At 39.8% G+C, this 13,431-nt stretch overlaps 1 protein-coding gene across 2 annotated transcripts; it reads left to right on the plus strand.

Annotated features, from left to right (window-relative positions):
• The first annotated feature begins 73 nt into the window (after positions 1 to 73).
• On the plus strand, positions 74 to 10,612 carry SLC35A5 (solute carrier family 35 member A5). Of its 2 annotated transcripts, XM_084291559.1 has the most exons (7): positions 74 to 359; positions 1,143 to 1,241; positions 2,664 to 2,797; positions 5,534 to 5,601; positions 6,935 to 7,730; positions 8,832 to 8,935; positions 9,652 to 10,612. In XM_084291559.1, exons 1-6 carry the CDS (start codon positions 230 to 232, stop codon positions 8,898 to 8,900), a joined length of 1,296 nt encoding a protein of 431 aa, XP_084147685.1. In that variant the 5' UTR covers positions 74 to 229; the 3' UTR covers positions 8,901 to 8,935; positions 9,652 to 10,612. The 2 variants fall into 2 exon arrangements, with proteins under 2 accessions (XP_084147685.1, XP_084147684.1); XM_084291558.1 differs by having other exon boundaries at positions 8,832 to 10,612.
• Positions 10,613 to 13,431: the final 2,819 nt, after the last annotated feature.

Genomic DNA, 13,431 nt, shown 5'->3' on the forward strand with positions numbered 1-13,431 from the left:
GCCGCGGGGGAGGGGCCCCGTGGCGGGCGCTGAGGGAGCGGCGGGCGGGGTGGCGATGATGGCGGCTCCCCTCATAGCGCGTCCCTCTCCTAAATGCAAAAGCGAGGGGACGGCATGGCTCGCGGCGTGAGCCCCTGGTGTGGGATGGCACCGAGCAGCCTCACCTGGCTGCGTGGCTTCCTAGGGAGCCGGTTGTTCTAGGATCTCCTCGCCCGGAGGGCTCCGAGGGATGGAGCTGAGGTGCTGCCGCCGCCTCGCCCCCTGCTCCAAGAGCACCGCCGCCACCTTCCTGCTCGGCGGGGTGTTCATAGCGCTGGGCTCCAGCCGCATCCTCCTGATGAAGTATTCTGCCAACGAAGGTACTGCCGGGCGGTGGGCGTAAGGTGCCTCAGCTAGGGGCGAGCGGGCATTTCGGGCGAGGCGTCCCCAAAATGCTAGCCCGCAGAGCTCTTAGCGCCAACGTCTTGTTGTTACATAAAGCGGGATAAATTTCGTGGTTTCTGGCATAAATGTCGCGGGATCTAAGGCAGAGTAGCACCTTGCGGCTGCAAGATGTCTGATCCGTGTGGAGATCGTCCCTGGAAAGGCGCGGCAGGGAACGAACGCCTCAGGAGCTGTTTGTCAGCAAATAAATGGTGCAAGCACGGTTGGGGGTGAACGTCTTGACCAATGTTTCTCAACAGGTTTTAAGAAATAGTGTGCATGTTATAACTGTCTTGCTGTAACGCTTCCCCCGCCAGCGTATATCAGCGAAGGGCGCTAGCAAAGAGGAGGTATAATCCTAAAAGATATTGTGTCATCCTGGAAGCCTTTTCCTTGGAGGGAAAAAATAACATTTTTCTGTCTGGGGGAAGATATTCCCCTTAGTTTTTTAAGATAGCGTTATTCCTGAATTCTTCCTTAAAGTTTCATTGTAAACCGAGACCAAATGAAGGAGGATTTCACCTAGGAAGGGGAGCATTCAGGCAGTGGTATACCATCACAACCTGAGTATTTATAATTGAAGTGCTGAAAGAGCCTTTTGTTTTTATGGGGAGTAGCAAAAATTCTGACTGGAGGGGTTAAAATAGTGTCTTCTCTAATTGTGAATGCAGGAGATAGAATCTGACCGTGTACTCTCTACAATTTGCTGAATCCCACAGATAACAAGTATGATTACCTTCCTACAACGGTGAACATATGTTCTGAAGTAGTGAAATTGTTCCTCTGTTTGATACTGGCACTATGGGTTAAGAAAAAAGGTAAGTATGCATGTTTAACATAACTAAGATGTACTGATTTTCTAAGATTTGCTGTACTTCAGTTTTTTTTTCCTTTGACTAAAAGATTCACCTTTAATAGTGTAGCAAAAGTCCTGCTAGTAATGTTCTCTGGGATTGTGTCTTCCATACAGAATTATAACAACACTTTTTACAACTGTAATTTTTGCTATAAATTAATGTGTTCTCAAGTTGTTGATATGATAGCTGAAATGAGGACAGGTAAGCTGAATTAGATAGTGTAATGAATACACAATCTAATTTTTTTTTTAAGAATTTTAGCACAGCATCAGGGTAGGATAATAGGTACTTCACCTCACTGTGAAGATGTGACTGAACAGAATCTTATAAATTGCTTTAACTAAAGGTTTTGCCTTTACCTTCCAATATTCTGAGTGCTTCTATTTAGAAGTGCCACCACCTTCCACTGGAGGGGATTATGTGTGTGGTGGTATTTCAGTCAGAAGCAGCATTTGAATGTAAGAATTCAAAGTAGCTTTGTTACAAAGACAAATCTTGGGGCTGCTGTCTGTACAGGAAAAGTGGTGTCAGGCTTCATTACCTTCCAGTTTCGTATTGCAAGCTATTTTTCTAATTTATTTTTGGGCCTTTCTACTGCTTTCTTTTGCTTTTTTTTATTTTGTTTTCTACCAGATTTCTGAGTTTTACTGAGCTCAGTGTGTGACTAATTCAGAAGAGGATTAGATAACATTCTGTAATCTTAAATCTGTACTAACAAAGTGCTTCTGTTGTCAACTCTAGACCAGTCTAAGGTTTGGCACAACCCTAAAGCACGTGTCCTGAATACCTAAGGAAAAGTCATTCTTTGTGCCTTGTCCTTTCTGCTTTCTTCCCGTTTGCTCTCTTTTGACTCGGATTGTGTGTTGTATATATACCGAGTTCTGATTTATTTTGTATTTCTGGTGTTACTGGCCATCCTCTGAGTGGTATATGAACAGATCCCCTGTTTGAGTCATTGTTTCAGGTCTAGATGTGATTAATAATCACCCAATAATGATGTGACTATTGTGTGGGGACTTTCTGGAGTGCTTTCTGGCCCTCAGCAAATGATTGATATTTGCTTTTTTGCTTCCAGTGGGCAAATACTCTCATGGGGGGTTTAAAGGATTCTTGGATGGTTTCTCTGGTGAAACAAGAAGGTGAATGCCCATAGGCAATGGATTGCTCTCTAGCTACGTGTTCTGCCTTGGGTGTGTCCTCTGTGTTGCCAGAGACCTATAGTACTTGAGGCTTTTTGCAGTCCAGCAGTGTTCTTAAGAACACAACAGTGGTACCTGTTCAAAAGGGTTTGGAATAGACTTGTACTAAAAGAAAACTAAAAGAAAACTTGTACTAAAAGAAAACAAGAAAAATGTCTTTCCTCTTAATTTGTTTTCCTTCCAGAGGGTTGTTTGGATCATCCCTCTGGATGTCTTTCCTGGAAGAATTTTTGTAATTCCATGAAATGGTCAATTCCTGCCTTTCTTTACTTCTTGGACAACTTGATTGTCTTCTATGTGCTGACCTACCTCCAGCCAGTAAGTACGCATGTACTGAATTAATATCTTCTGATGTCTTACTAATGGGTAACATTAACCTTAAGCTATTTACAGTTGTAACATTGACAAGGCAAGATTTGCAGGTAAATGAATGATCTCTAGATCTTCAGCTAGACCTTCTTTTTTTTTTTTTTTTCTTTTTTTTTTTTTTTTCCCTGCCAATGATCCGTGTTTTACAGCTGTCAGTAGAGGAAGGTCTCTGTATTTTCTCCATCCTAAATAATTTAAGAATAGGCTGAATTGCCTAAGAGTGTGACAGGTCTTTTAGGTCTTTTTGGTGCTTACACTTCTTTTTCTTCAATTCTGTATTTCTTTTTAAATGTATTTGCTCATTTTGCTAGTATTTGAGTCTCAATTTTCTGTCTTCTGTTGCTTTATGTACGTGACTTCACATGTTGACTTGCATTCTTTCCTCACCGTTTCCAAAGAAAAGCAAATAAATGTAACCTGCTAAAGCAGGTGAGCAATAGGAAGTGAACTGGGAAAGAAGAAAACTGTTTGAATCTCAATATTTACATACATTTTTATGTTGCTGTGCATTAAATGTGGTTGTGTTTAAGGATAAAGTTTAATTGCTAGTTTCTTCTAGCTACATTCAGCCTTCTGGATAAATCTACAGATTCTCAGCATACAGTTTTTGAGCTTTCTTTTTGCATGCTAGGGTACTTTTTGGTTCACAAACCGGTTAGGTGGAAACAAATGATTAGTGCTTGCTATAAATAGCATGGCTACACTTGTTTGACATTAAAAATTTGTATAAATGTTTCTTCATTTTCATTCAGGCCTTCTCCTCTAAAATGATGCCCTTTTAGGTGTACATTTTTGACAAGGACGGAACAGTCTGGAAAAGGGCTTGGCTGGAAAAATATACTGAAAATGAACATTCTGAATGTTTTAATATAAGTTGATGTTTTCTCCTTTGGGAAGGCAATTCAGCTATAACATTTGTAATACCAAAACCTGATACTTAAAAGGTTACACCACACTGTTGCTTTCTTAAGCAATTTGTTTTGGCTCAAGTTAAGGTGATCTTTTCGTGAAATGCACAGCTTGTATATTGCACACGGACACACTGCAAAACTGGTCTCTCTCCCCTGAGAGCATGTGTGCTCTTCCAGAATTTTTGGTGTCTTTTAACTGACAGCTGAAATTGTAATACAGACATAAATAATAGATGAGATAACTAAATACCTGTAAGGTAGCATACCTTGAAAGAGTTCAAGACCCTGAAAGTGAAAAGGCAGAGGCAAGATGCCTAAAAGAAGGTGGCCGTGCCTGGTTGAACTTTGTTTCATGTGACTTTTAAAACTATAGATTTTGGACTATGTAATTACTTGGGTGAGCAGTTGTCTGAGATACAGAGTTGCTTTGGTGAGATCTTTTCTCTTGCGGCTTCAGCAGTAACTGTGGATGCTCTTTTGTGCTCAATCTGTTACTGGTAAAACTTATTTTTAGAAACTTTGCTTCCAGCATGCAAGCTAGTAGCATAGTAATCTGTGGTTAATTTGTTTCTTATTTGTACTTACCTAAAGCAGAGGTCTCTTGAAGCCTCAGAGAACAAAGAAACTCAAAATAAATTCATTTTTAACTATTCTGTTACAGATTTTGGTCATATTACTTTACCAGAGATGGTTGGGGCTTAGCCTGTGAGACCAAAAATATACGTGGAACGTTTTGCATATCATTTATATATCAGTTTTGCACCAAGCCTCATTTTTCCAGAGTAATTTCTGTCAGTTCCAGATTCATCTTTTTATTCAGTGTTTTTCCTTCTTCCACAATATTCATCTAACATATATATTTTTTTTAACTGAGTTGTAATTTCACAAAGCAGAAAATTAAGCTGTGATTTCTTAGGCAGGTGTTTCTTGTGTCAGTCTTCAGCTTACTTGAGACCTTGTCATGCTGCTTCATGAGATTTATTATTCAGCACGTAGTGCCAATCTATTCCAAAAAAAACCAAACACCTAAGGTGATGGGAAAAAGGCATATGCTTTTCCTCTGATAAATGAGAAAGGCTCTGCAATAGCTGAGAGTGTGGAAATGTAGATAAGAAAGTACAAGATAAAGTCACTTTGCACTTCTGAATCCATGTATATGTTTTTGTGCAAAATTGTCTAAAAAGCAATCTCCATCTGATGTTGAAATAGAGGAAAGAGTTCAGATGCCTTTTTTTATATGTATACTGTTTATACAGGATAATCCTGTCATGAAATTCAAGGTGAGCATCTCTTTATGTTTTATAATCAATAAAGCAGGTGCATTTGACGTGCAAAAGTATATTTTCTGCCCAAGTCTGGATGCTACAAGCTGCCATCAGAAGCAGCCTCACCTTCCCCTATTCAGAGTTTCCTTTTGGAGCACCTTTCTCACTTGTGCTGACACAGCTGATTTTGCAGCTTAGTGGTCGGCCTGACGGGGAAACTGATCTGCCAGAAAAATAAACAGCTTTCTTTTTGGCCAAGTACATTTCCAGCTGGATTGTTTTCCTAACATCTTTGTTTCAGCAGAGCTCTTCCTGCTGCAGTTAAACTTAATCTCCACACTTTGCTTGATACTTTGAAGTGGGACTTGAATTTCATTTTAAGGATGTGCTACTCGGCACCAGGGTGATGCTTTCCAAACACCTTGCAAAAAGGGGACCACTCAAAATTGGTGGGCTTTTGGTGTCGACATGGTGTCTGGACTATAATGTTGCTCTCCTTCTTTTTCTAGGCAATGGCTGTACTTTTCTCAAATTTTGTCATTATAACAACAGCTCTTCTCTTCAGGATAGTGCTAAAGTAAGTAGTACTTATGAAGGTAAATGAGATTTAATTTTTTATCTTTCTAGCATTGATGAAGAGGTTATGTTACATTCTTTCTGTGTCTGATAGGCGCCATAATACTGTTTTCTTATGGCTATACCAACTTGATGAGAGATGGCTTTGTATTCTGCATACCAAGGCATTGGAAATAATAGCTTGTTAGGAGCTCCTACGTGTCTACATTTGGTCACCTGTAACAGAAAACGAGTGAAATCATGATTATATACTTGTTGAATGGCCAGAATTAAGGTCTGGTTTTGGGTTCCTTCATTTGTTCATTAAATTTCATATTTCATGATGAGCAGTACTTCTTGCCAGTTTGTTGTTCCTAATTGAATGTAAATGTAACCCAATGAGAAGGAACGAGATATGCAAGAGTGAAAGACACAGCTGTATGCTGTAATATTATGCCAGCCCTGATGTGTTTCTGGTCAACTGTGTGTTTTTAAAAGTAAATATGTACGTCTGTTCTTTGTTACTCATGTGACAAAAGCCAGTTTCTCTGTCCTGCGTGTTCTTCGGCTGACTCGTGCTCTTTATGGTGTGGTTTAGATTCAGAAAAGAGTAGCAGGGAAATGGATATTAGCTTTCATACTCCACCTAAAAGGTTACTTGTGTTCAACTTTGAACAAAGATGCCTTTTCTACAGGCGCTAATATTCCAGAAGAGCATCTGATGGTCTGACCAAAAGGGTTTTTCTTAGTTCTTTAGATTTACATCTCAATATGTCACCATTTGCTTAATCTTCCAAAATTCTGATTATTTTTTTCATGCAATAAACAGGATTTCCTTGGGTGAAAAAGTGTAAAATAGCTAAGACTGTTAGGTCTTCTAAATTGCATTCCTAGCATCATAAAATATTAGAAAGGTGCGCAAAATCATGGGGGAAAAGTGAAATGTTGTGAAGGTTTCCCAGAGAAAGAGAATTATTTGAACGTCTGACTTTCTTTGAATTCATCAAACCTGTGTTCTGTGTTCACGGAGACAATAGTTGCTTTTAGTGGTCACGTGTTTGGCATCTAGAACTACCATCTTGAAAGACTTCCCTTAAATTTATCTCTGCGCTTTGTGTGTTCTCCCTTTTGTGTTTCTGTGATCACCAGGCTGGGGTCTACTTGCCACAGAAAAGAACCCTACATTTTGGCATTTTCCTGTCAATTACGAAAACCCAAGATGTGTCTTTGTACTTGTCTACATCTCCTTACCTGTGGCATGATGTCTTTTGTGTGTTTTTTAGAGCTCGTTCTCTTGTCGTTTAATTTGTGCTGCCGTGTTTCTAAAGTTAGTGGCTTTTTTTGTCTGCTCCTAGGCGAAAACTCTCTTGGGTACAGTGGGCATCTCTGGTCATCTTATTCCTCTCCATTGTCGCCCTGACTCTGGGAACTGGAGGCCATCAGCAAAGCTTGGCTGTACATGGATTCCATCACAATATGTTTTTCAGTCCATCTAACCACTGCCTTATTTATACGGGACCTGAGGAACCGTGTGTTGAAAAGGGCAACTGCGGAGCACCCAGCTTCCTTCCCAGCTTCCAGTGGAACGTCACCAGCACCATGGCAGGAGCACTGAAACCTCTCCGCCTCAGTCTGGGACATCTGCTTATTCTAGTGCAGTGCTTCATATCTGCCCTGGCTAACATCTACAACGAAAAGATCTTGAAAGATGGGGACCAGCTTGCTGAAAGCATCTTCACGCAGAACAGCAAACTGTATGCCTTCGGGGTGCTGTTCAATGGGCTGATGCTGGGTCTGCGGGCCAAGGACCGGAGGCAGATAGGGAACTGCGGCTTCTTTTATGGGCACAACGTCTTCTCAGTGGCTCTTATCTTTGTCACAGCTTTCCTGGGGCTGTCCGTAGCCTTCATCTTGAAGTTCCGAGACAACATGTTCCATGTTATGACTGCTCAGATCACCACTGTCATCATCACCACAGTGTCTTTCATCATTTTTGACTTCAGGCCTTCTTTAGAATTCTTTTTGGAAGCTCCTGTGGTGCTTCTTTCCATATTCATCTATAATGCCAGTAAACCAAGAGGCCTGGAATTTGTCACTCTGCGGGAAAGGGGCAAGCTCTTCAAAGGAGACACGTGGGAGAGGTCAAGTGGGGTAAGGCTTTTCAGTACTCCTCTTCTCTGGTTTCTCCATTGTTTCACCTCCATTTCCACCATGGCATATTTGGAAGATTTGTTGTGCATGTGACCAGACTCATAAATCTTTAAAACTGTTGGGAAATTATTTTGTGTATTCCACTTTTTAAATTCATGAAGCTCAGGTAAGTGTTGCTTTTCTGCCGTGACTACAGACAGTGCTGTGAGCAACTTCAGCAACTTTTATACAAATCCTCTTTTGCGACTTCTTTGACCAGATATATTTGTCCACTGGCCCTGGGCATACAGAAGTTGGAACTGACACCTGGGAACTAATTGTACTTATGTAGAACTGATAAATCTTTGTGTAGCTGAGCCCATAAAGAAATTTATTTTTTTTTAATTGCTAAGATTCTTCATACTGTAGCAGTCAAAAGATATCTGAAGACATTTTAACATGATTTTTTTCATACACAACATTTTCTGCAGGTACTTTTTTTTCCCCCCTAATTTGAATAGTAATCTAGACAACTAGAACATGACAGAGGGCTTGCCTTTAGGCTCAGCTCATTTAATTGAGCTGAGAAATTAGTCAGAGTGGGAAGGAACTAATGTCTGTGTGTTGTGCCTGTACAGATCTGCTCTGTTACACATGATGCAACCAGCAGAGAGTGCTGTCTCCATTTAATTCTAGAAAAAATTAAACTTGGTAGAGATGCTTTCAAGGACTTCTACATGGTACCCTTTTATATTGTTGTTTAACAAGCAGTAAATAATACAGATGTATTTTTTGGGGTAGCTGGCATTATCTATTTTAGCATTTACAATTGAGCATCTGTGGTAAAAACAAAGAGTGCTATGTGAGCAAGTTTCCTGATGAATACTACAAGCTGTTTAGAGACAAGTCACTAAAAAGTATTAAAGATGAACGGGATGTTTCTTATGAACGTGTATATGTTAGAGGAAGATTTTAACATACTGGTAAAACATGTAAATTACTGGGTGTTAATATCATAGAGATACCGTAAATAAACTTTCTTCTTTTCTTTCTCTCTTCCTCTTTCTATGTATTAATAACAAGATGTCTTTTGCTCACATTGTTCTCTTCTTATTTCTGTAGGATGGAGAAGAATTTGAGAGACTGAACAAACCAAGCAGTGACATCGATACAGATGAAGATTCGCTCTAGCGTGGAGCTGGCTAAGAGGAATGCTATTACTCATAGTGAGAGAATGTTAATGTTTTCTTGACATAGCGAAGGGTCCTTTTTTCCCATTTGCAGAACAATTGAGACTACTTTGGGTCCGGATGTCAGAGATGGATGAGGAAAACATTCAAGCTCTTAATTTGAGCCATTTATTTTTGAGAGCTGTTTTCCCTCTTTCCATCTGTGCAAATTAGGAGTTCAAAATCTGCTGAAATAAACAGAGTTTATACCTGAAGTGGACAAGAAGAGGCTTGGACCCTGGACTCAGTTGTCTGGGTGACATGCTGCATTGGAGGGCAGTCCTGGGCTCTAACCATATGTCTTTCATCACTTCGGTTGACTGTCCTGAGTCACTGCACAAGCTCCTGTGTGAATTCCTTGGTTAGCAAAGCAGAGATGATAAAACTTGTCCACATTGCAGAAGTGATTTAAGGGTTGATTGGCATCTTCCAATGTAAAAATGCTTCATGAAGTTTTCTTTCCAGGGCTTAAGATGTTACTAATAACCTCATAAATAAGAGGCGAATTGACTGTTTTACTGTATTTTGGTGATTTACATTGAAATATCCCTTGCTGAGTGAGAGAGTCCCCATGAACCAATCTCATCAAACCTTGACCTGAGAATGTATAATAATCAGATAATTTGTCTGAAGGATCAATGTATTCTTAATCTAGGAGAATCTTTTTCGGTTTGAATGGTCTTAATTCTGTTTTCATTCCTGTTTTACACCAGTGTAACTCCGTACTGGCTCCTGTGGAGTCCTTTCTGATTCTCTGATGTGACTGAAGCAAATTTCACTCTCACATTTCCGGTATGAGACTTGTGTGTGCCTGTCTCCCAATGTCTGGGGGAACTGAAATTTGGAATGCCTTTGTAGAAAATAGTAGATTTTACTGGCAACTTACATGGCTTCACTTTGAAAGATCCTGAATAAAACAAAAGCGTGTTATTTGGTATGAATGTATCGTAGGGTCTTTATTGCATTTAGAAAGGGTGTGTGGAGAGACTGACTTTGCACTGGGGCCACTATCTGAAAACGGATGTTATGCAGCTGCAACAATGCCCTGCAATATCTGGAACACTGAGCAGGAGGGTGCAGGTGTTGATACCATTTGTTGTTGCTCTGACAACTCAGACTGATAAGAGTTTGCATTCATTTTTGCAGAGAGCAAAATCATTCTGCGGAATGTCAGGCACGGTGAACTCAGAATCGCTGTTGAGGAGTCTGCTGGATTGTATTTTCAGTGAGATGAAAAATGGGTTCAAAATAATTCAAGGAATTTTAGAAATTGGAGGATGAAGGGAACAGTCAAAAACAAGGCTTTGATAATGGAAAGATAGCTGTCGAAGGAATTCTTATGAAGGTATGCAATGAGTTCAGTGTCAGAGCCTCATACCACAGCGTATCTTAATCAATTACTGATGCATTTCTCCGTGGACTGAAGACAGTTCTGCCTTTGTTCCCCTCTGCCATCCTTTTTCCAGGCTCTGTGTGCCTACTTACGCATACTGTCTCGATGGCTCATTGCTATATTAATTAACATACCTCCTGTCACTGATCCATCAAGCAGGGCAGCCTGTTTCCAGTTGTGGCCGATGACTGTCAAGTTATAAACCACGCATGTGAAATTCTTATTCTGATTTCTTCCATCTTTTTTTTTTTTTTTTTTTTCAGGAGTATGAACTTTTTCTAGCATGTATTAAGAATTACACAAAGTGAAATTACTGTTGTGGTTTGATTATATGAGCTAACCTTGTAAATATGTTGAGCTGAAAAATGTTTTACGGCTGATCTTGTTGTACTACCATAGTAGCTCATTTCATCAAAAGGAATCCTGGTTGTTTGGATTTGTACAGAATGAATAAGAAAGCATATTTGAATGTAAATTCCAGAAACATGAGTTTTGTTGGTGTGTAATATTCTATTTTGGGAAATGAAACTTCAATGCAAAAAAAAAAAAAAAGTTCAAACTGTTCAAGACTTAGTTGCAATAAGATGGTTTCTTTTTCTTTCCATTACATACAGGTTTGCAGTATATACTTGCCTGAATTCATTGTCTTTTTCAGTCACAGCTACCAACTTTAGCAGACATTCCCATGAAAAGTGAAAGCACTGTTAGTTTTAGATTGCTTTGCATTACTAGTGGTAGCTTTTTACATCAACTTTTGCAGGCAGCTTTGCCTTGCCTTAAGTCAGAGCATAAAAATTAGCCTCATACCTCAAATGATAGAGCATCAAACCAAAGATGAGTATCTTTAAACATTCTTTTGACTTTCCTGCCATGAAATGTATGCCTTAAGAGAAATAAGAGCTGGAAATTATTGATCTGCAAATGTTATAAAGTATATTTAGACTTGCTTTCAGCTCTTGTCCTGCTTAGTCAGTTTTACCCTCTATAAATTTCATTTTAATAACTTCCATCACAAGCATGATGTCATGATTGACTTGTTTTGCTAAAGTCTCAGATTTCACAAAGATAACAGGAATGTAACTATGGAGGTCTATGGAAGCATTTACTTTCCTTCTAGAGTTAGATCCTATCTAACGTGTAGAAACCTTTCTGTTGTCTTCAGGTGAACAGGTTGGAGGTCTTGGAGACATTCAGTTGGATTGGCCAGGCAGGTTTCTTTTAATAATGGAGGAGAACTGTATATCCCCTATACAGCAACAGGAACATTAACAGCTGTCTAAAAATGGGTAAGGACTTAGCATAAACTTAGCAATAACAAGTAAGTAACCCAAAAATATAACCATGCAGTTCTATGCAGCCATGCAGTCCATGGCAATAGTCAAATTTAGCGTGTATATGAGATTTGTTAGAGGAAGTGACTACAAACCACAGACAGCTGGAGAACAGCTCTGGTCAGCAAGGGGGGCTGTTCTGTAGAGCTATACCTTGCGAATAGATCATGTGAATCCTACTGCAGTAACAGTGGTTAAATATTTCCATTGTATAGTTGCTCACCTACTCTGTCAGAAAGCTTACTATTTTTCTTTTCAAATGGTAATAGGGATTTTTATGAGGAAGTTTTTTGGAGACCAGCATTACTTTGGCACATAATCTTTAATGAAAGCATTGGGCAGAGAGTTCCTTCTACATTGTGAGTTAAAACCCAGATTCACAAATGTTTGAATTTAATAGCTGCTGAAAATGTTATGTTCCTCCTGCAGATTTGAGGAATTAGTTCATAAAACCTCTTGGGAAGAGAGGTCTCCCCCTGATTCTCTTGTTTATAACAAGCCAGTTAAAGTGATTTTTATCTTGTTTAATTTCATCTACTTTGTGAATGTAAAAACTGAGCCATCATGCTTGAAAGACAGCCTGAGGATGAAAACAGCTGTCTTTCAGCTGAATCGAATCCCAGAAATATGTATGAGAAAAAAGTTTTGAAATTTTCCTCATTGTGTGGAACCTGCCCGCTCAGAACTATGGAAGTAGCTAATCTCAATAAACCTGTGCTCAGAGTGATGCTGCAGGGGCAGATCCAGTACTTCGGATCTGATTTGTGTTTGGAGTAGTGTAGCTCCCTGATGCGTGTAGTCTTCGACAGACCTATACATTGTTAAAAACTTTTTTTTTTTCTTTCCTTCAAGCCTTGCTTTTAGTTCTCCATAGTGAGAGGTAGGTTGCAAAGTAAGGATTTTAAACCATTGCTAAAAATTCCTAGGAATTTTGAGACGGTTTGTAATGAAGGCAGAAATCAGCACCAGAATCATAATAAGTCTTCTGCAAATTTTATAAATATTCAACAACAACAAAAAAAGGCCATTTGGATTAAGCATTGCTCTCTGTTTTGTTAGTTAACTGTCTCCTCCTCCTGCTCAGCACAGGACATTTAGGTTTGATGTTTTGTAATGTAAGTTAAAAGGGCTTTCATTTAAGTATGTCGTGTGGAAAAACAAGATTACAGGAAAGTTGAAATGAACACCTGAAAGAAAATCCAGAGGAGTTCGTCCTTTTGCTTACAGGAGGTGACTGTTAGGTACTTCTTCCTCTGCTTTTGCTTTAAGCAAAAATAATTAGGCAGCTGACTTTAACACACTGATACAGTAAGTACTTGTTTTCTGAAGCTAACCTATGGGACTTGATCTTTCTTCTGGAAACCTTTTGGTTCTGTGATTCTTTTTTTTCACTCCTCTTAAATTTCTTTCTTAATTTCCCTGTCCACTGCTTTCAGCTGTGGAAGTGCTGTAACCAAAGGAATGCTTGGAAGCACTCTGCAGGCAGCAGTCCTCTCAATATGGGTCTGTCAAAAGCCTGCCTTCCCCCAGTTAGCTCCAGTCACGAACCTGAGAGGGGTAAGATGAACTGTGTCTTGTGCTGCCTAGACCTGGTGGCATGGAGGGTGACTTTGTACTGCCAAGGAAGAAATGACAAGGTCCTGTGACCCCTTGACATCTGTCTGCCTCTCTGATGTTACGAAAGGCAAGCAGGGTCTGACTTCTTATGACCAAGTTCCTGAGGAAAGTGTCTGCTTTTGGGTGAACCTGTTGCTTTACCCATTTTGGTG

The sequence above is a fragment of the Netta rufina genome, assembly GCF_964035555.1.
Source record: "Netta rufina genome assembly, chromosome: 1".
Taxonomy (NCBI): Eukaryota; Metazoa; Chordata; class Aves; order Anseriformes; family Anatidae; genus Netta; species Netta rufina.